General features: G+C 49.8%; 1 protein-coding gene across 6 annotated transcripts in view; it reads left to right on the top strand.

The window, feature by feature from the left end:
* The window catches only part of RIMBP2 (RIMS binding protein 2), a 64,068-nt gene extending 42,395 nt beyond the window's left edge, over positions 1–21,673 (top strand). Inside the window, exons 11-22 of one of the 6 annotated variants that reach the window (XM_077787274.1) lie at positions 1,412–1,563; positions 2,387–2,839; positions 4,514–4,657; positions 5,858–6,016; positions 8,296–10,062; positions 12,054–12,171; positions 12,897–13,081; positions 14,342–14,510; positions 16,178–16,281; positions 17,181–17,252; positions 17,700–17,834; positions 20,182–21,673. In XM_077787274.1, the coding sequence (XP_077643400.1) occupies positions 1,412–1,563; positions 2,387–2,839; positions 4,514–4,657; positions 5,858–6,016; positions 8,296–10,062; positions 12,054–12,171; positions 12,897–13,081; positions 14,342–14,510; positions 16,178–16,281; positions 17,181–17,252; positions 17,700–17,834; positions 20,182–20,373 (3,650 nt within the window). In that variant the 3' untranslated portion in view covers positions 20,374–21,673. Of the gene's footprint in view, positions 1–1,411; positions 1,564–2,386; positions 2,840–4,513; positions 4,658–5,857; positions 6,017–8,295; positions 10,063–12,053; positions 12,172–12,896; positions 13,082–14,341; positions 14,511–16,177; positions 16,282–17,180; positions 17,253–17,699; positions 17,835–18,403; positions 18,515–20,181 lie in introns of those variants that run through there. The other 5 variants (XM_077787273.1, XM_077787275.1, XM_077787277.1 and 2 more) reach the window with 5 other exon arrangements.
* Positions 21,674–21,906: the final 233 nt, after the last annotated feature.

Here is a 21,906-nt window from a genome sequence, read left to right as displayed (position 1 = left end):
TGTGCAGAGAAAACAAAATAGCAGCTGTTGTGGTTAGAGGCTGATGCCTGATTTCAGAGTAATTGGAGCAAAGCAAAAGGATGAATTCGGAGTCACTGATGGGAGTTACCATCATAGAGTGTCATGCAATTGAACTCATCTTGATTCATCAAAGCAATGGAATTGCTCACATAAAAATACAAATATTTCTGTCTTGGGCACTCAGATCTAAAAACAGAAATAAGTACAGGATCAGGACCAATGGGGCTGCTGCAGTTTTTGGAGCTAATTTATGTAAAAAAACCCATGAGCAGCAAAGTGCAACAGAATTCCAAAACAAACATTTATGTTGATGACCAAGACCATTGAAACTCATCAGGAATAATTTCCCATTTGATGATGGGAGGAAAGAGGAGCTGTGCTGAGCCCCGGGCGCTGCAGTCTGTTACACCTATCTCTGCACAGCCTGTGAAGGTCAGCACAGGCACCCTGGGGATTGCTTCGTTGTGGGAGAATGCAAGGAAGGTGACTTCTCCTGCAGGAGCAGATTAATGTCATTGTCAGTGGCGAGATGCTGGGTTAGATCAGATTCATCCTTCCTCGTAAACTGAGCAGCCCTGCTGAATTGGGAGTGCTGGCTGTCAATAAAATAGGATGACCAGGAAAGCTGAAATTCAATCCTGAACCAAAATCTCTCCTGGACAAGAATAGCATTAGGTCAATTTGCATACTCTCCACTTGCAAGATAAAAATACTTTATAGGTGCAGGGATGATATGAGCAAAACCTTCCTGTTGTGCCTGTACTGTCCTGAACATGACCAGCATTTCATTTCCATGTCCACTAGAGGACAAAATTCAGTGGCAGGAAACCAGTGAAATGCACTGGCAGTTTGCCAGTGGTCTGGCGTGACATTTGCACACGTATCAAGCACAGCTGACGTGTTTGCAGCCTTTTTGGTAGATGAGGAGGATCTGGCTGTGTTTAGTTCGCTGGGAGAAGCAATCCCACAGCAGCCAGGTCTGTGTTCTGCTCTGCAGAGATGGCTGCAGCCCAGCCCTGCTCAGGGCTTGCTGGTTAAATTAACACAACAGGATGCTTGAAAAATGTATGAACTAATAATCTTCGTGATATTTTTACTTCGGCTTTCTGGCCAAAGTAGAGCTATTTATAGCAGGGTAATGCCTGTTAATTAAGGAGGTATGTGGTGTGCTGTCACACTAACACACTGTAAATGCCTTAGGAGGTTACTGGGTGTGTTTTTTGATTCAGTGCAGAGGAAGGACCAGCTGAATAAAGCTGGGTAATGAAACAGGCAAAAACTTCTTGAAAAAATAGAGCTGTGCTTCACTCAGCTGGTGGCAAAGGCCGCGGCTCCAGCTGGCAGCCCACGCTGCAGCTCGGCTGCGGAGTGACCGCTCCGTCTCGCCCAGGTCCTCCAGCCCCACCTCAGGACGTGTCTGTGCGGGCAGGGCCCACGCCGGGGACCGCGCAGGTGGCCTGGAAGCCCCCGGCTCTGTCGGCGACGGGGACGTCGCACGGTGCCAGCGTCACGGGTTACGGTGTCTATGCCAAAGGGCAGCGGGTGAGTCCCCGGCTGTCACCCTGCCCTGGCACGGCCCCGCAGGGCTCCTTAGCTGCAGGAGCCCGTCCTGTGTTCGGGGGTAACTGCTCCTTTCCGGGAGCGCTTCTGCCAGCGGGCTGGGGGTGAAGGGCAGCAGCTGGGAGGGCACCAGCCCTGCGGGGAGTCCACGCTGCGCGGCAGCCGCTCGCTCTGAGGAGCCCGAGGGTGTGCCCAGGGGGCTGAGGGTGTGCCCAGGGGGCTGAGGGTGTGCCCAGAGGGCTGAGAGTGTGCCCAGGGGACTCAGGGTGTGCCCAGCAGGCTCAGGGTGTGCCCAGGGGGCTCAGGGTGTGCCCAGCAGGCTCAGGGTGTGCCCAGGGGCTCAGGGCGTGCCCAGGGGGCTCAGGGTGTGCCCAGCAGGCTCAGGGTGTGCCCCGGGAGCTCAGGGTGTGTCCCAGGGGCTCAGGGTGTCCCCAGGGTCTCGGGGTGTCCCCAGGGGCTCAGGGTGTCCCCAGCAGGCTCGGGGTGTCCCCAGGGGCTCAGGGTGTCCCCAGCAGGCTCAGGGTGTGCCCCGGGAGCTCAGGGTGTCCCCAGGGTCTCGGGGTGTCCCCAGCAGGCTCAGGGTGTCCCCAGGGTCTCGGGGTGTCCCCAGCAGGCTCAGGGTGTCCCCAGCAGGCTCGGGGTGTCCCCGGGGGCTCAGGGTGTCCCCAGCAGGCTCAGGGTGTCCCCAGCAGGCTCAGGGTGTACCCAGGGTCTCGGGGTGTCCCCAGGGTCTCAGGGTGTCCCCAGCGGGCTGAGGGCAGGCTGGCGGGCGGCCGGGCGCTCACAGGTGGCTCTGTGCCCGCAGGTGGCCGAGGTGACGTTCCCAGCAGCCGAGGGCACGGCGCTGGAGCTGCTCCGGCTGCGTGCCCTGGACGCCCGGGAGGTGACGGTGCGGACGCTCTCAGCACAGGGCGAGTCCGTGGACTCTCCTCCTGCTGCCATTCCAGCTGACCTCCTGGTGCCTCCAACCCCTCACCCCAGAACCGCTCCCAAATCGAAGCCATCAGCAAGTGCCGGAGCCCCAGAAACCAAAGACGAGCAGCTCGGGCCCCGCGGCAGGAGGGACGAGGCGTGGGAGCCGCCGTCCCCCGCGCGCGGAGCCACGCTGGAGCCGCCCGGCCCGCTCGGCCCGGCCGCCGGCCGCAGGTCCCCGTCCCCCAACAGGATCCTGCCCCAGCCCCAGGGCGCTCCGGTCCCCAGCACCGTCGCAAAAGCCATGGCAAGAGAGGCTGCACAGAGGGTGGCAGAGAGCCACAGGGTAAGGAGGGCTCCTTCCCAGGGCTTCTCTGGGCTGGGCTGGGCTGGCCGCCGCGCTTGCCATCAAGGATTGCTCGTGGTGTGCTTCGGGGAGCGGGTGACCATTCCTAAGCTCTGCAGGCCCACAGCTTGAGAAGCAGAGTTCTGGAATTCCGGGCTGATAAAGCCCTCCTGTGTCCGCTGTCATGGATCCACAGGGAATTTTACACATTTCTCCTTCTCAGTGCTGCCTTTTCATGCACGTGTGCAGATGCTTTCCGCTCCAGCTCCTCCGGGAGCTGCCAGCAGTCGCTGCCCAAGGCCACCCCAGGTTTGGGACCACCATGACCCACGGCTGCTGCGCTGATTCATGTCTTTGCCAGCTGATTTATATCCCACATTTGGGGCTCTGGGGTCAGTGCAGCTGATGTGGATGCATCCTGACAATGTGCTGTGGGTTTTCCACACAAATATGCAATATTTAAATACTCCCAGTGCCCTGGGCAGTTACTTTCTCATCACAAGCTGCTCACAACTGCCTGTTACTTCTCACAAGATGAGGTGTCACTTACTCCATGGATTTTCTTGGTGCTTCATCTGGCAGTCATCAGTTATGTCCAGTTTTTAGTCTCCCGTTGTATCTCTAAAATAACTGCATTAATTTTGACAGTCCACACATGCCTTAACAGCCCCAGCTTATTGACTGTTCCTGTTTTGGATGCATTTGATACAGTCAGTAAATCAAGGCAGCTTTTGAGAACCTGAATAACTCTGGATCAATAAGGTCTGATAAATATATATATATGCATCTGTAGCTGTCTTCCTTTTGTTTAAAAATAAGACTGGAATGTAATAGAGGGAGAAAAGGCAATTGGTTTCTTTGGCCCTGTGAGGTGAAAGCTGATTTAAGAACCACAGAGGGAAAGACAAGAGAAATACTTTTTCTGGTTTGGAAAATTGCTGACATAACATGTGCTCTGAACCACGTTTGATTACATTAGCTTAAGTGATGCTTGAAATGTTTTATTCAGGAAGCTGGACAGAAGTTTGTAGACGAAGTAATTCTAAATTAAATCAAATCCTGCCAGGGATATTTGTCAGGTTTAGTCCCCTGTGGTGTGAATTCTTCACTCGTGGCAAGTGCTGCAGAAGGAGCTGTGTGCCTGCCCCTGGCTCTTGGTGGCTGCTGGGCACTGTCACCAGAGCCAGCAGGAACTGCTGAGGCTCCTCAGAGCAGGAGCCCAGAGCTCATTCTGGGGCTTTTTGTGTGTTGAGGTCACAAATGCTGTTGTGGCTTGATCATGCACTGCCTCTGCCAAGGGGAAAGGAGTGTCTTTGCTGGCAGCCTCTGAGAATTTTGGTAAGTGCTACAGGGAGGAGAACTGGCAGCTCATCTGATAAGCACATAGCATCAGGTAATTGTTTAACACTGAGGGCAATAAAACAGGCAAAACTTCTTGAAAAACTCCTCACATGTTCCAGCCAGGAGGAACTAACAGTGCTCTAAGCCATGAGTGCTTTTAAATGTTGTGTGCTTGAGTCTTTGTATTTGCATTTGTGTCCCTGGTGCAGGGCAGCGTCCCTCACAGCTCTGGGTTTTGCTGCTCTGTTAGATGGAGAGGAGGAGCGTTTATATTTGTATTTGTGTCCCTGGTGCAGGGCAGCGTCCCTCACAGCCCTGGCTTTGTGTCCCCAGGTGGAGAGGAGGAGTGTTTTCAGCGAGAGGAGCAGCGCGGCCCCGTACTCGGACGAGGAGGAGGATGGCTACGACTCCCCCCGGGTGAAGCGCAGGGGAGCCTCGGTTGATGATTTCCTGAAGGAGTCAGAGCTGGGAAAGCAGGTGAGCAGCCTGGCTCGGGTGCTGTACCCCGTGTCAGCAGGAGCCGGGTGCTTGCTGGAGCCCAGCTCTGCCAGGCATGCCGAGGGCTCTGGCTGTGCCGGTGACACCGGTGACACAGGCTGTGACACAGGGTGTGACACAGGGTGTGACACAGGCTATGACACAGGTGACACAGAGTGTGACACAGGCTATGACACCAGTGACACAGGCTGTGACACAGGTGAGGCTGAGCTGTGGCAGGGATGCTCCTGTTCCTGCTTGGCACAGGGATCTCCCTCCTCCCTTCCAGCAGCCCCAGGCATGGAAAGTGAAAGATGAAGATGGCAAAGAACACAGAAAATGTGACTGGGCTGTCCTGTTTGGGCTCTGTCCTTTCTGTGAGGTGTCACTGCTGCAAATGACAGCCTGCTCATGAGTGGGAGGGAAAGGTCCTGTGTGCCACCAGGGCATCACCTGTGACCCAGCAGCCTGATGACAGCAACAAGCAGGAGGTAGCATTGGCTCCAAGGAATGGAAAGGTGCTGGCAGCTTTTAGTCCAATCCCACTGAAAACAAATATTAAATAATTTATTTCAAGAGAGATGTAAATTCTAGAAAAGAGATGGGGTTTTTATGTCTTGGGGTGGTTTAAAAAATTTTAGTCAAAGACTCGACTTCCTGTGTTGAAGGTCCACAATGGTGGAAGAATTAAATGCTGATCACTTTTAAATTATAATGCGATGTAACAAACAGCTGCAAAGAACAGATGATATGTGAATTATCCTAAGGCTTTTGCAATTTGATCAGCAAGCCCATTGATGCATGAAGGACCCCTTTAATAAGAGGAATCTAATCAAGACTAAAACTAGATCTGGTGCTGTGAAAGGAGATATTCTTTATTCCATCACCTGGGATTGAGACTGGATCTCTTGAATTACGATCAGAAATGGGCAAGCAGTGTTCGCAGGGGGCAGGAGCAGCAGGGTAGAGCCCAGCCCGGGAGGGCAGAGCCCAGCCCGTGGTGTTCCTCCCCATGGTGTTCCTCTCCGTGATGTTCCTCCCCATGGTGTTCCTCCCCGTGATGTCCCAGCCCGTGATGTTCCTCCCCGTGATGTTCCTCCCCGTGCTGTGCCTCCCCCTGGCTGCTGTGCCTCCCCTGGCTGCTGTGCCTCCCCTGGCGCAGGCAGCATTGGCAGCCTGAGCTCTCTGCTGCCCTTGCAGGCTCACTGCTGCCTGGGGGACGAGTACCACACCGAGAGCAGCCGCGGCTCCGACCTGTCCGACATCCTGGAGGAGGATGAGGAGGAGCTCTACTCGGAGATGCAGCTGGAGGAGGGCGGCCGGCGGCGCCTGAGCCTCACCTCGCACGGCGCGCTCAAGGTGAGGGCTCGGGCACCCCTGGGTGCTCCCCGGGCTCCCTTCGGCCGCTCCCGAGCTGCAGGCGTGCAGCCTCTGTGCCGGGGAGCTGCAGCTGGGCAGCGTTAATGCACCTGGAACCTGCTTGGCTCTCACTGACAGGCCAACTTGAACCAACAGACGACTTTCCTACGTGTGATTGCTCCTGTTCTGCGTCTGGGGACCCTCCTTGTCTCTGTGAAGATACACTGCATGTGCTACCCCAAAAAATGAGTTCTTTCTGAGCAAGATTTGTAAAAACTTATAAAACAACTTATGTTTTTCCTGTCTGAGTGATTTGTCCATGTACCCAGTGCTAGTCCCATCCCTTCCACAGGCTTAAAGCGTTCCTGTAAGAAAGGGAGTTGTTTCTGCTTTGTCAGAACTCCCTGTGCTCTGAATTTTAGGGAATTGCCAGAGAGAATAGGAAATATGTTCCAGAAATATTGCTTTAATACAGGAATATTTATCAAGAAAGAAAGAAAATTCAGTGCAACAACTAAAGCATATGCAGGACACTAAACACACCCAGTACTGGATATATATTTGCCATATGATATTTGTACATGCAAATTGTACTTGCTTCTTTATGTGTGCAGTAATTACTGTGTTTTCTTAGAAAGCGCAATCCCACAGATTAACTTTTTCTTCAGTAGATTGTTACTCAACTAAAATCAGTACTATTTTGTCATGCATACAAGAATTCTGAGCATTCTTATGACTGCTTTCATGTGCTGTAAATTCAGTCCTTTTATTCTGATACTCTCTGCAGTGAGACAGGTACTTTTTCAAAAAAGGAATTGGCAGTGTTTGTATTACTGCACCAACATGAAGGTTGAAACCAAAATCCTTCTGCGAGCTCATTGTACCCACTTCCCCTGGAAAAAAGAATAATCCCCAGACATCTTGTTCTTTATGCATCAGAAGGTGTATTTACTTCTTGGATCTAAATTAGTATTACCCGTGTTGATATTGAGAAACTTCTAGAACCTTAACTGGTGTAGGAAATAGTTTTTGACCTGTTAAGGTTTGCAGGCTTCTCTTGATGTAGTTCATGCTTATTGATATTTTTTCCATTTCTGTGGTGCTTTCTCTCAAGTTTCACAGGTGTTACACACATTTTAAAAACAAAGGAAAATAGGTGAAACAGTCTAAAGTAATTTAGGAGGTTTCCTCTGCCTGGAAGGGGACAATGCCCAAACAGCAGCTAAGTTTAGCATGCTCAGAGGGAGGTGCTGCTATCTCCAGGAGGATCTGATGCTATTTTGGGTTGTTGAGCCCAGACGTGCCCCTGATCTGGCATTAGGCACAAGGAGACATGATCTCTGATGCAGAATCAGTAATCCTGGAGTCAGAGCCAGCATCTCCAGCCCTGTGCTCCCTTCCCTCTTCCAGAGCCCAGCCAAGGCACTCCCAGGGCTCTTTGGCAGAGCAGCCTGTGGTTTGTGGAAATGGAATAGAAAAATTGTAAATGTATCTGGCATATCCAGAATGCTTGTTTTACCCAGGCTGGGGTAGCTTTTACCTGCTTCTGGCACAAACAGAGACTTACTTCTGCTCACGGGTTGATTTTCAAGCACTGGTTTTATAAAGCAGGTCCAAGATCATGATGAGAGATTTGATGGCAGTGCAGACCAAGTGACATCAGAGAGCAGCCTGTGTCCCAGGGGGCTTTCCCTGGAAGCCAAGCTTTAAAAATGTGCAGGTTTTTTAGAATTTTGGAAAGGAAACCAGAACTCCTTTAATGATGGCTGTGGAATGGCTCTCCTCTGACAGGAGACTGAAGGTATTTACTACTTACATAGGAAGCTTTAAGAGATGCAAAGCAAGCAAGCTTGCTAGGGCAGAGCCGTCATTCTCAGCTATGGGTTCTGGTGACAAAGAAAATCAGATGGCAGTTTGGCACGGGGCAAGGAAGGGGTTTTAATGCCATTCTCACCCACCATGCTGGAACCTGCTTGTGGCTTTCATTACTCCGTTTCAAATGCATGAGTTTATTCTTGTTAAGAGCATCACTCAGTTGTTTGTACTGACCTCTCATGTTGTACCTGGCACCCAGCAACTTCTTAATCACACCTTTATTTTTCACAGATCCTCATTCAAAGCACGACATCCTTTTCATAATATAAGCTGCATGTCTTACGTTGCCATTGCTCTAAAACTAATTCTGTCTTTATTTTTCTTTTCTCCCTTTTCCCTCCCATTTTATTTTTGTCACACACTCTTTGTTCCCTTTCTGGTTTTTAACATTACATACTCTTAAGGAGTACGATAAGAATAAGACCACTGAAGCCACTTTTTTGGAACAGCCTGGCTTTCCCCAGCAGACACGCCACAGTAAAAGGCTTTTCAGTATTCCAGAAGTGGCTGAAGAGGACGGTGAATACTCTGAACTGCTGTACAAGCAGGGTGTAGGTATGGCCCACAGAAAGAACCCCCGGGTAGCTAGAGGCCCTAGAGCTCGCAGGCCCCGCGGTCAAGAGCAGCAGCACAGCCCCTGGTGCCCGGCCAAGCGGGCAGTGCCAGGGCTGGAGGAGCCGGCCCCGGAGCAGCGAGGATGCGCAGCCCGGCAGTGCCGGTCCCGCAGCCCCGACAGCGGGCTGGACTGCGGCAGCGAGGACGAGGAGCCCCGGCTCGGGGTCACGGCCCCGGCGGGCAGCGAGGAAGAGGAGCCCTGGCACAAGGTCAGGCACAGGAGGGGCGGCGAGGAAGAGGAGCCCTGGCACAAGGTCAGGCACAGGAGGGGCGGCGAGGAAGAGAAGCCCCGGCACCAGTTCAGACACAGGAGGAGTGGCGAGGAAGAGGAGCCCTGGCACAGTTTCAGACACAGGAGGGGCAGCGAGGAAGAGTGGTCCCGGCTCGGTGTCAGACCCCAGTGGGGCGGTGATGAAGAGCGCTCCCAGCTCGGTGTCAGATCCCAAAGGGGCAGTGAGGAAGAGCGCTCCCGGCACAGTTTCAGACACAGGAGGGGCAGTGAGGAAGAGGAGCCCCGGCTCGGTGTCAGAGCCCAAAGGGGCAGCGATGAAGAGTTTCAGCACAGTTTCAGACACAGTTTCAGGAGTGGCAGTGAGGAAGAGGAGCCCTGGCACAGTTTCAGACACAGGAGTGGCAGTGAGGAAGAGGAGCCCCGGCTTGGTGTTAGAGCCCAAAGGGGCAGCGATGAAGAGTTTCAGCACAGTTTCAGACACAGTTTCAGGAGTGGCAGTGAGGAAGAGGAGCCCTGGCACAGCACCAGATCCCAACGGGGCAGTGATGAAGAGCGCTCCCAGCTTGGTATCAGACCCCAAAGAAGCAGTGAGGAAGAGGAGCCCCGGTTTGGTGTCAGACCCCAGCAGGGTGGTGATAAAGAGCGGACCCGGCTCAGTGTCCGACACAGGAGTGGCAGTGAGGAAGAGGAGCCCCGGCACAATTTCAGACACAGTTTCAGGAGTGGCAGTGAGGAAGAGGAGCCCCGGCACAATTTCAGACACAGTTTCAGGAGTGGCAGTGAGGAAGAGGAGCCCCGGCACAATTTCAGACACAGTTTCAGGAGTGGCAGTGAGGAAGAGGAGCCCCGGCACAATTACAGACACAGTTTCAGGAGTGGCAGTGAGGAAGAGGAGCCCCGGCACAATTTCAGACACAGTTTCAGGAGTGGCAGTGAGGAAGAGGAGCCCCGGCACAATTACAGACACAGTTTCAGGAGTGGCAGTGAGGAAGAGGAGCCCCGGCACAATTTCAGACACAGTTTCAGGAGTGGCAGTGAGGAAGAGGAGCCCTGGCACAGCGCTGGACCCCCAAGGGTCGGTGACCAGGAGCGCTCCCGGCCCGCTCTGGCCCGCAGGAGGACCCTGACGCGGCAGAGCAGCATCGAGGAGGATTTCGGGGAGCCGGGAGCCCCGCTGGCGGGGCCCGAGGCTCCCAGGGGCCGCAGGGACCGTTCGGACAACCGGGAGCTGCAGGGGGGCTGGAAGAGCGACCCCAAACCTGCTGAGCCCAGGGCGGGCGCTGCCCTTGCAAAGCCGTCCCACAGAGACGCACAAGACTCTCTGGTGTGTGAAGTATCTTCCTTCTAACATATGCTTGCCAAATCCGTCTGTTTTCTTTATTCTCTTTATTTTTCGTTCTTTTTTTTTCTTTTTCTTTCTTAATTTTTTTTTTCCCAAATTGATTTTTAAAGTCTGTCCTTTGGACCCATCTGCTACGTTTCCCCCCATTTTTTTCCCCCCCATTCATTTTGGTTTATTACTCTGCATTTTCATTTATCGTCCTCTTTTGTGTCATGCCGAAATCAGATTAATTTGCTTTGCAATGATTTTCCCCCCAAACAAATTACAATGATGGCTGCTTTTATTAAAGGACAACTGAATCTAAATTTTAATTAAGGGTTAGCTGAACTATAATTTTTCCAAAAGATTGCTTTTCTTTATTTTGCCCATCTGAATGTTGCTCAAAAAAAAAAAAAAAAAAAGCTGCATTTTTAACTGGAAAAATGTTTCATCCATATTTTTAAATTTTTTTTGTTATTATTGTCAAGGAATTAATTTCATCGTGTTGTTTTTATTCACCTCATTCCCAGAATTTTCAGGATATGCTCTTTATCATGGAACATCTCAAGACAAGAATCAAGATTCTCCCCCAGTGTGACAGTGACCCAGATTTGTGGAGTCACAGCTTCATCATTTTCATTTTCTGCCTTATCTCTGCACTGTCACCGCGCTGCCGTCCTTGTCAGACCATCTCTTCTTGCCTTTGGAGTTGCAGACTGCATCTCTGCAGGAGGATGCAGGCACAGAGCTGCTTCCGAGGGGCGCCCAGGGCCATTGCACGTCTGCCAGGGATGCTCTGCACGACCGTGCCTCTTTGCATTTCTGCCCAGCATGTCCAGAGGAGCCTCCGGGCATCAGGGACGCACCCAGGGAGCAGAGCCCATTCTGCAGCTCTGCCTGAGCACCCCAGGGAGCAGAGCCTGTTCTGCAGCTCTGCCTGAGCACCCCGGGGAGCAGAGCCCGTTCTGCAGCTCTGCCTGCAGCACCCCAGGGAGCAGAGCCCGTTCTGCAGCTCTGCCTGCAGCACCCCAGGGAGCAGAGCCCGTTCTGCAGCTCTGCCTGCAGCACCCCGGGGAGCAGAGCCCGTTCTGCAGCTCTGCCTGAGCACCCCGGGGAGCAGAGCCCGTTCTGCAGCTCTGCCTGAGCACCCCAGGGAGCAGAGCCCGTTCTGCAGCTCTGCCTGCAGCATCCCGGGGAGCAGAGCCCGTTCTGCAGCTCTGCCTGAGCACCCCGGGGAGCAGAGCCCGTTCTGCAGCTCTGCCTGCAGCACCCTGGGGAGCAGAGCCCGTTTTGGCCGTTTCACACCAGAGCAGAGGCCCCGGGAGCTGCCCGGCTCTGGCTGGAATGAGCCCAACAGTTCTGCCAGCGCCAGCGGTGACAGCTGTGCCAGTGCCAGGGACCAGGAGGAGCTCGGAGAGCTGGCACAGCCCTGCAGCACATCCTGCAGCACAGCCCCTGCAGCACAGCCTGCAGCACAGCCTGCAGCAGCATGTGCTGGGCAGAGCCAGCTGTGCCCAGATGGAGCCTGCAGCCCTCCTCACCCTGCCAGGCACGGCTGGCCAGGACCAGAGAGCCCTGGGCCACCAGGGCTGCCCGGGAGGCACCTCCGTTCCGGGACTGCCGCTGTGCCCTGCCCTGCCCTGCCCGGCTCTCAGCCTGCCCGTGCCACTCTCCAGGACACCCAAACGCCACTTTAGCCGCAACAACAAAGGCAAAAGAATATTTCCAGAATTATTCTTTTCTTTGCTTTTTGTTCTGATGTGTGACTGCTGGTTTACAAAGCTCTGCCATAAATCAGGGAACCATTCTTTTCTTTTGCAGGTTTGCCCGGTAGCAGTGCTCACTTTTCAGCTAACCTTTCAGTTAAAAACTAAGTTTAGTTGCCTTTAGAGCTTATGCTTCCAATTGTGATTGAGCTGATGAATGTCCAGCCGCGTAACCACGATGTTGCCATGCATGGTACTGACGACCCTGTTCTTTCTGTTGTTTTTTAGCTTTTAGGTAACCCAGCCTCTGCGGGACGGCCTGACAGGGTGGAGCATGCAGGGCGAAGGTCCTCCCATGGCAGTGCAGTGCCACAAAGGTCTCGGCCCCTGTTGGTCCCTTCCATTGGTTAGTTGGACAGATCCGTGCATTCCTGTTCTTTGCGGCCTCAGAGTTGGGAAGGAAATCCTTAAAAACGAGCAGCAGACTTGTCTGGAGCCAGGCTGCTCCTGGTTTTGAGGGGGTGAGATGGGCTGCAGGCAGCTCTGCTGAAATGATGTGTTGGGGCCTCCCCGGGCCGTGAGCAGCAGCCACTGGCGCTGCTGGGAGCCTTTTCATGCCCGTCAGTGGCTCTCGAGATGGTCTGAGCTCACTTAAGCTCAGCTACAGCTGGATCTCACCTCAGAAGGAATCTGCTGGCAGGTTACTTTGTGGTCAGTGAAACCAGTCTGGCCGTCCAGGCATCCATCCAGCCATGCATCCTGCCACTCCTCAGCCATCATTTTGTGTTCACGTGCCATTCTCTTGACTGCTTTTTTCATTAATTCATGGCAAACTCTTGCAAACCTAACAAAAATGGCTTTCCTACGTGAGCTGTGCAAATGTCAGTCTGGTACAGGAAATCAGCCCAACTTCCAGTGCAGGTTTTATAAGCTTTTTTTTTAAATAGCAATTTGCTAAAAAAAACCCAAACAACAACAACAAAAAACCCACCAAGCTTTATGGGACATGCAGTGATGTTTGGGTTTTTTTTCACTGAAATGCCAATCATGTTTCAAATAGTAACTGGGAGAGCTGGATGACGAGGCCAACTTGTGTTACTGAATTGTTCTTTTCTGAATTTGCTTTCACAGACGGCTATGGTGGCCATGACCATCTCTCCCCAGACCTTTATGAGGAATCTGAAACAGATGCTGGCACAGAAGATCTCTCTACTCGAATATTTGTTGCACTTTTTGACTACGATCCACTGACGATGTCCCCGAACCCCGATGCTGCCGAGGAGGAGCTGCCGTTTAAGGAGGGACAGATCATTAAGGTGAGACCTGGAGCAGAGGAGGCACTGCCACTCTCCCAGTCGGGGAAAGCTGCCTGTGTGCCCAGGTCCAGGGGATTTCCTTCAGAGCTTCTGGTTCTAAGTCTCACCAGACCTGGTAATTAATATCCAGGGCTAATGGCTTAAGAGAATCTCAAAATGGGCAAAAATCTCAAAGTTGCTCAGTTAGGGCCAAAAATCTCAAAGTTGCTCAGTTAGGGCCAGTCTGTATTAAAGATTTGGGTTGAGCCCCAGATTGGGCTCTGAGGCTCCCTATGTGCATTGCCACAAACCCTGCAGGAGGAGCTGCTTCAGGAAGCATCTTTGCTGCAGAGGAGCCCCAGAGGTGCAGGTGCTGCACCAGGCCAGAGCTGCTGCATTTCTAAATGCTGAGCTCTGCTAGCAAACACACACTTCAGGTGCACTCAGACCCTAAATCGGGTGTCCTGTTCCCTTTTCTGACACTTTGGTGTGGAACACCACGGCATCGGCCGAGGGCCAGCAGGGCTGGGCAGGCTGGGCTCTGTCAGGGCACCCAGTCCTTTGGACATCACCCATTTCAGAGATTAAATTGTAATTAGAGCTGTTCAAATACTGACTGCCTTCCACTGTGCTGGGCTGGGTCCTAACACAAATGCCTGCACCCAACTCACAGGCTTTGTGCTGTTAAACACTTCCTTCAGTGTTTTGCTTGCCTCACACGTTACGTTGTTTTTGCCGAAAAAAAAGAACTTTAAGAGTTTCTTTTCCTCTGCAAGGACGTGCATTTCAGTCAGGGTTTTTTTAATATATTAAGTCATGATTTTAAATTAAATCAAAACACAATAGCAGAGCTTAAGTACTCTGTGTATGAGATAAGCATTTTTGATCATATAAAAGTTGTTTGAATAAAAATAATAATATTTTGGCACAATTTTGCAAATGTTTCATTTTGAATATAGTGCCATAACGATTCCATAAACATCAAGTAAACATCTGGCTCAGCACAGCAAAAACTGATGGTTTTTAATGTACTTTTTTGTCCCCTTCACTGCCAAAAACAACAACAAAAAAAAAGTCCAAATTCTGCTTATGTATCTGAAGTCAGAATTCAAATAAATATAACAATTCCAGTTTTATAACCCAAGTCAGAGTGGTCCAAAATTAATATAATTCCACATCTAAACCGCAGTTGTCATCTATGCTTTAGTAACCCTTAGCCTACACTAAAGTTCCTAAATGCTAAAACCTTCTTGACCAATATTATCTTTCTTTGAATATCAGGTTTATGGGGACAAAGATGCTGATGGATTTTACCGTGGGGAAACCTGTGCAAGGGTTGGCCTTATCCCATGTAACATGGTCTCTGAGATACAAGCAGATGATGAAGAGATGATGGATCAGCTCCTTAAGCAAGGTTTCCTTCCTTTGAACACTCCAATTGAGAAAATCGGTAAGGGGAAACAGACTTCACACTTTGGGTCTCTTAGCTTGGCTGCATCCACTTTGCCTCTTGGTTTTAAGCAGATCCACCTACATTTTACAGTCATTTACTGCCCCAGGGGATACTTTCTGTGTCAGTGTCTGGATGACTTTATACAACCAATATTTAGTCTTGGTGACAGCATTTGCTGCAAATGGGGACCTGCAGCTTCCCCACTCCACTTATTGTTTTCTTTCCTGATTCAAAAAAAAATTAAAAAAAAAAAAAAAAGGGTTCTGTGTCCTGAAATATTTCTGGCACAGAACACAGTCCCTGACTGTGGAGTCTGTGGGCAGTGTGGGAGGGTTCTGTGCCTCGGAACAGAGAGCCAGAGCCTGTGATCACAGCTGGTGAGCGTGCTGGCTGCACGCCCTTTGCCCGGGCTCCTGCGGCCCCTGCGGCTTCCAGCCGTGCCAGAGCAGTGCCCACGCTGCTCCTGCTCTGCTGGGGAGAACGTGAGCAGCAGCTGCAGCAGGGCTGGGCTTTGGCAGGAGCTGCAGTACCAATAACTGCAGCAATTGTGGCAGTAACTGCAGTACCAGTTACTGCGGTAATTTAGCAGTAACTGCAGTGCCTTTAGCAATAACTACAGTAATTTAGCAGGAGCTGCAGTACCAATAACTGCAGTAATTGTAGCAATAACTGCAGTACCTGTGGCAGTAACTGCAGTACCAATTACTGCAGTAATTTAGCAGTAACTGCAGTACCAATAACTACAGTACCAATAACCCCAGTGCCTTTAGCAGTAACCCCAGTGCCTGTAGCAATAACTGCAGTACTTTAGCAGTAACTGCAGTAATTTTAGCAGTAACCCCAGTACCTGTGGCAGTAAATGCAGTGCCAATAACTGCAGTACCAATAACCCCTGTGCCCCCAGAAGTAATGCAGTACCAGTAACCCCCGTGCCCACAGCAGTAATGCAGTACCTATAACCCCCGTGCCCGCAGCAGTAATGCAGTACCAGTAACCCCCGTGGCCGCAGCAGTAATGCAGTACCAGTAGGCCCCATGCCCCCAGCAGTAATGCAGTACCAATAACCCCCGTGCCTGCAGCAGTAATGCAGTACCAGTAACCCCCGTGCCCGCAGCAGTAACGCAGTACCAGTAGGCCCCGTGCCCCCAGCAGTAATGCAGTACCTATAACCCCCGTGCCCGCAGCAGTAATGCAGTACCAGTAACCCCCGTGCCTGCAGCAGTAATGCAGTACCAGTAACCCCCGTGCCCGCAGCAGTAACGCAGTACCAGTAGGCCCCGTGCCCCCAGCAGTAATGCAGTACCTATAACCCCCGTGGCCGCAGCAGTAATGCAGTACCAGTAGGCCCCATGCCCCCAGCAGTAATGCAGTACCTATAACCCCCGTGGCCGCAGCAGTAACGCAGTACCAGTAGGCCCCATGCCCCCAGCAGTAATGCAGTACCTATAACCCCCGTGGCCGCAGCAGTAATGCAGTACCAGTAGCCCCCGTGCCCCCAGCAGTAATGCAGTACCAGTAACCCCTGTGGCCGCAGCAGTAACGCAGTACCAGTAGGCCCCATGCCCCCAGCAGTAATGCAGCACCTATAACCCCCGTGGCCGCAGCAGTAATGCAGTGCCTGCAGCAGTAACTCTCTCTCTTGCCTCGCTGCCCCGCCGGAGCAGAGCGCGGCCGGCGCGGTGGCCGCCAGCAGCCGCTGAGCACCCGGAGGATGGTGGCCCTCTATGACTACGACCCCAGGGAGAGCTCCCCCAACGTGGACGTGGAGGTAGGGGCAGAGCTGAGCTGGGGCTGGGGGCACAGAACCTGGGAGCTCCCTCAGTCATCCTTTAAATGTTTGGTTTTGTTTTTAACTGGTGAATTGTAGAACACTCCGGAATTTTTTTAAAGGAGAAAGTGAATTTTGAAATACGTGGGACTTGGTGCTTTAAAACACAGCCTGGGTTGTTTTCTGTTTCTTATTGAACCAAATATTTTTCTAAATTATGGCGTTTCAAAGTAGTTTGGCCAACAAATCAAATAAATTGTGCTGATGTATTGCAAAGATTTTGTTTGTTCTCTCTCCCATGACCACAGGAAATTAAACATAATTTAAAGGCCCCGCCCTAATTACATTTAAGCCACAGACAATTAAAAGAGCCCAGTGCACTGTGTGCTGATCAGAGTGGAGCTGCCCACTGTGAAGGTTTTGCTGAAGCGAATCCAGGACAGCTCCAGTGCAGGAATGTTGCGCCTCAGGAATTGGGCTGGAGGATGTCCAGAGGTGCCTTGCACTCCGAGCAGCTCCCTGAGCTCTTCTGCACCTCACACAGGGCAGAGCTGGGCATGTCCTGTCCCTGAGCTGGTCCCCCTCACCAGGATGGATTTAGGGGCCCTTTGAAGCTGCAGTTCAGAGCCTCAGAGCTTGTGCAGGTTCTGCAAGGCCTGGATGTGTTGGCTGTTGGTCACGGGGAGCCCTGTGGGTGTCCACACACAGCAGGACAGGAGCCAGGCTTAGCAAGCTGAGGAAAAATCCCCAAGGGATAAAACAAGAGGTTTGGCTCTCAAAGATCAATTTGGTTTCACCAGAGTCTTAACATGAAGAGTGGGGAGAAATCTGAATGGTTTCCCTATCAATAGAGGCTGATCTTTGCCTAAGAGCTGCCTGTCCCTGCTCCTTTCCCGCAGGCCGAGATGACGTTCTGCACTGGGGACATCATCACTGTCTTTGGTGAGATCGATGAAGATGGATTTTACTATGTAAGTTGGGTCTGCTGCCTCACCCCGAACTGCTCCCAGCTTCCCCAGCTACCAAGCACCAGCCTGGGGAGGGGATGTGGAATTGTGTGAGCTCTCAGCCTCCCCAGGGACCTGAGATGGGAATTTCCTCTTCCTCGCCAGCTTTGAAATAGGCAAAAAGGGGTGATAAAGTACTGGAATTGTTGATAAAGGGTGATAAAGTACTGGAATTGTCTGCCCGGGGAGGTGGTGGAGTGGATGTGGATCCCTGGATGTGTTTAACAAAGGCTGGATGTGGCACTGGGTGCCAGGGTTTAGTTGAGGTGTCAGGGAACAGGTTGGACTCGATGATCTTGAAGATCTCTTCCAGTGCAGTAATTCTGTGATTCTGTGAAAAATACGTCCCTGCCCCTTGGGAATAAATGTGGTGAGATGGAAGCCCTCGCTGAGCCTCCCCTCTGCCCACAGGGAGAGCTCAATGGACAGAAGGGGCTGGTTCCTTCCAACTTCCTCGAAGAAGTGCCTGACGATGTTGAAGTCTTTCTCTCCGACGCACCCTCGCACTACGCCCACGACACGCCCATGAGAGCCAAGGCAAAAAGGGTAAGCAACCCCTGAGAAACACTTCAATTTTCATTTTCCATTTCATTCTGTCTCATGTATAATTTAGACATTCCTTTTAACATTACTTTTAAATTCATTTGCCCATTTAAAATTATCTTTCAAATATATAAAATAAAACAGGAGGGAAAATGACTTTAGCCTTCGCTAGCTCGTTACATTTGTAAATGGAGAAACTAAATTGGCTGTTTGATTGCAGTCATTACAGTACCGTCCTTCATAACCTGAGCTTAAGCAGCTCTTTCCTGGCCATTTCCCAAAGCTTCTAAATTGCTCTTGCTAAAAAAGTTCTTGTGCAAAAAAGACTGGTACCAGTGTTCCTCTAAATACAAACTGTAACTGCAGCTGATGGACTGACGGCGGTCGTCTCTTAATCCTTATAACTTCCTGTTCCAACTGGTGATAATAATTGCTCAGAGACTTCTCTTTCATGAAAGAATTAACAATGTTTAGAGTATCTCATTTTTGGTTTTGTTTCATCACTGCAATACTTTTATATATTATATATTTTATATATATTTTTATTTCTTTGCTCATCTGCTTGGAAACAGAAGAAGAGTGTTCATTTCACACCTTAATAAGGCAATGTAGCCTTCACGTAAGTGAGCAACTGAAGATACCAATAGAGATTTCAATTAAAGCTACCTGGCTATCTAATGCAAGTCTTGAAACTTAATTGTGGGGGAAGAGAAAAGAAATATGTCTCCAAACCCCTTGGCCACAAAGAACAGGCTGAATGCCTTTGCTGTACCTAGTCAAGGCCACTCCTTTCTTGGGAGACAAATCCTTTAAAACAGGACCCCTCTGCAATCATCGGCCCTCCCTTTCCGAAGGTCAGCGTTTGGAACATATTTCTTCCCGAGCTCAGTGTTTATGTTTACATAGAGAGGAGAGTTTGATGTCTAACTACCCTCCAAACAAAGCTGCATATTGCATTGCTAGCCAAGCTGGGATGTAAAAATTCCAAGCTCCTGTGTCACGAGAAAAGCACAACAGCTGCAGCCCCTGCAGAGCCAGCGGGAGGCTGGCACGGACGGTAGCTCACACGGGGATAGTTGGTTCTGAAACTCACTGCACTCAGACTCACTGCTTAAATTGTCTGCCTTAAAATGGGTTTTCCACAATCGATTATTCCCCAGTTTGCCTAAGACCAACTATTCAACAGTTCTGAATAAAATCCCTCCTGTGGTACAATTTACTCGGATTTTCCTAGCGAGTGTACATTTGCAATATTAGCAACTGTTTGGTTTACCAATGCAATAAGAGTCTCGACCTGAAACATGCAGCTCACTGAATGAATGCATTAGACTCGATATCTGGTATCTTCAGGTGTACGTTGGGGTGCTTTACCAAGTTGTTTTGGTTTGTTTTTTTTTATTTTTCATTAGAATTAGACCTTGATTTAAAATCAAAGTAGGCTTGAAGCCCCTTTGCTTAACTCACTGTTGCACAACAGGCCAGTAAATTGCTGATGTTTTAACTTGAACTAAAAGCTAGCAGGCCTCCCTACAGCATGGATTCTACTATGAAAATATCATCTTAATTGATAGTAACCATTTTGCCAGCTGGGCACTGTAGTTAGGATAGGCTGAGTATTTGTAATTTTAGCATTTTCATCCAAGTGCTTTTAATGGCTAAAAAAAAAAAGCTGTTCAAAATATTTAGGAATGCTGTCATCTAACAACCTCATAGCTGCAGCAAACACATCAAGCACTCAGGGCCTTTAAGCTTTCTTTGATTGCAATTAAGGTTCATTTTAGCTTTTTCTTTTTCTTTTTTTTTATTTTTTTTTTATGCCAGTGTGCCATCTTCTCTAATCTGTACATAAAGTTTGCTAGCCAATTTTAAAGAAAAGGCATTTAAAGGACATTAAAAAGTAAGTGATCATGTAGCATTTTAAGTAATTTCTTCTGAAAAGAGTTTGGCTTCTATAGATTGCTAATCTGTAGTAATTAACATATTTATTTTTCTTAAATCTATAGCTGAAAGTATCCCTCTCCATTTTAGTACTATTAGTACTGAAATGAAAAACCAAAGCCAGTTTTGTGGCTATTGTGGCCAGAATTCTGGCAAAGCAAGTGTATCCAACTTTTCCTTTAAAAAGGTATAACCAAAACTGGGCTTCATTGGTGGGTTTTCTATTTCTATTTTTTTTTCTCTAAATGGATGTATTTTCCATAAGCCCACGCAGTACTTTAAGCCAGAGAGGAGTAAGAAACCAGCCCTTTTGTTTAAGTGGGTAATGGGAGATGTGATGTTGCCAAGTTTCTTGCTGCTGATGGCTTTGAAGCGTTCAAAGATTGAATAAATGATAACAATGTACCAATAGGTTCCTCCTGAGAATACAGGTACACCCCGGAGAGCTCCATCCCCCACAGTCCATCTCCATTCCGGGTCACCTCCGTCACCTGTGATGGGCTCTGGTAGTCCCGGGAGAGGCAGGGATATGGCCTCGAAAAAGAAAAAGGGGCTGCTTTCCAAAGGCAAGAAACTGCTGAAAAGGCTTGGTGCAGTGAAATGAGTCATGTGCTCCTGGACAACTTGTAAAGCTTCCAGTCTGTGTACTTTTTTTTTTTAAAGTTAAAACTAGGGCTTTCATGACTATGCAGTACTTTACCAGACCTTTGCATTTTCGACATCAATAGAATCATGCCAATTGCTTAATCAAAACAGCAAGAAAAAAGGGAAATGGATTTATTGTTGCAAAAACATTTTTTAAAAATTTAAAAATAAAAAAAAAAGTTGTGGGATTAAGACCAGAAGAACATGGTTTTATTTGAAGTCACCTCAACACCTACAACTCCATTGGAAAAATCTCAGCCTTTAGCCTCCTTTAACCATGAGTGAGGGGAGAAAACTCTCTTCACTGATTGCTAGTTCAGAGAGATCACCCCACTGTATCCAGTCATTAACAAAAATGGTCTTGAAACTCCTAGTTAAATCAGCCTTGATGTTTGCCTTATTAATGCACAATGATTTGTACTGTCTAATAAATATGCAGCGTATCCTTTGTATGTACTGTGTATTCAGCTGTCTCCATCCTCCCTCCACCACGAAATTCCAGATAATGCAGTTACTGCCCCCATCCATGTCTGACAGCTCCTGGGAGAGTGGAAGTGCTGTGCTGAACGCTTTTCAGTTTTTGCTGCCCCAGTAAAAACCAAAGCCTTGTCCTGGTCTGTCATTGTCACTCCATGGACCCAGGCAGGGTAAGTTGCTCAGAACCTCACCCCTTTCAGCCCTGCAGCCTCCAGTTCCGGGGCTCCCTGCTCTAAGCCACTGGGAAAAACCAACTCCACAGCACAACCCGTTTGCTCCCCCGTTTCCCTGCGCAGGCTCAGTCCTAGGTTAAAAGGCATTTTCATACTGCTGCTGGCAGGCTGAGGCTAAAGTCCATCCACAGTGCAAGGACAAACTGGGTCACAGGCACAGCCCACCCAGGGCTGCTCCAGGCTCCAATCAAATCAGAATTCAACATTGGCATATCACAAAAAATAATCCCACACACCGATGGCAGTCATTGGCTGTTACTATTTTGTAATTCTTGTCCATTTGTAAATTGTTTTTACTGTTTATACATACTTTTCAGACTGCCTTTCTTTTTGTAATTTATGGAAGGTTTATAAATGAATGATCAAAGCTTCCCCATTGTGTCTTCAGATAACAATGTAAATTACTGTAAAATACTGTGTGCTAGATTATAACATTTAATTAAAGAAAATAACTGCCCTACATTTGTGGTAAAGTACTGTGTGGGTGTGTGCATGTGTACAATTGTTGTGTATTATATTTTATATAAATAAATAATTTGATATTTTGTAGAGTGCAGTATGTTTCATAAATCCACTGTGTCAGCTGCTGGCTTCTCGTGTCAGCCTCTTTTCAGAACTGTCCGTGGCCTCTGAAGCTTACTGCAGAACAAAGAAAGGCTCCTCTAGCTGCAAGAGCGCAGGAGCTTCCCAGAGGTAAAAAAGGGTTGCAAAGTTACTCCAGCAATTGTCCCATCTGTGCCCAAAGCCCAGTGGGGAAGTACAAAATACACAGAACGGGCTCA

This window comes from Lonchura striata, chromosome 18 (assembly GCF_046129695.1).
Source record: "Lonchura striata isolate bLonStr1 chromosome 18, bLonStr1.mat, whole genome shotgun sequence".
In the NCBI taxonomy this organism is placed as follows: domain Eukaryota; kingdom Metazoa; phylum Chordata; class Aves; order Passeriformes; family Estrildidae; genus Lonchura; species Lonchura striata.
This window is presented reverse-complemented; position numbering and strand designations above follow the sequence as displayed.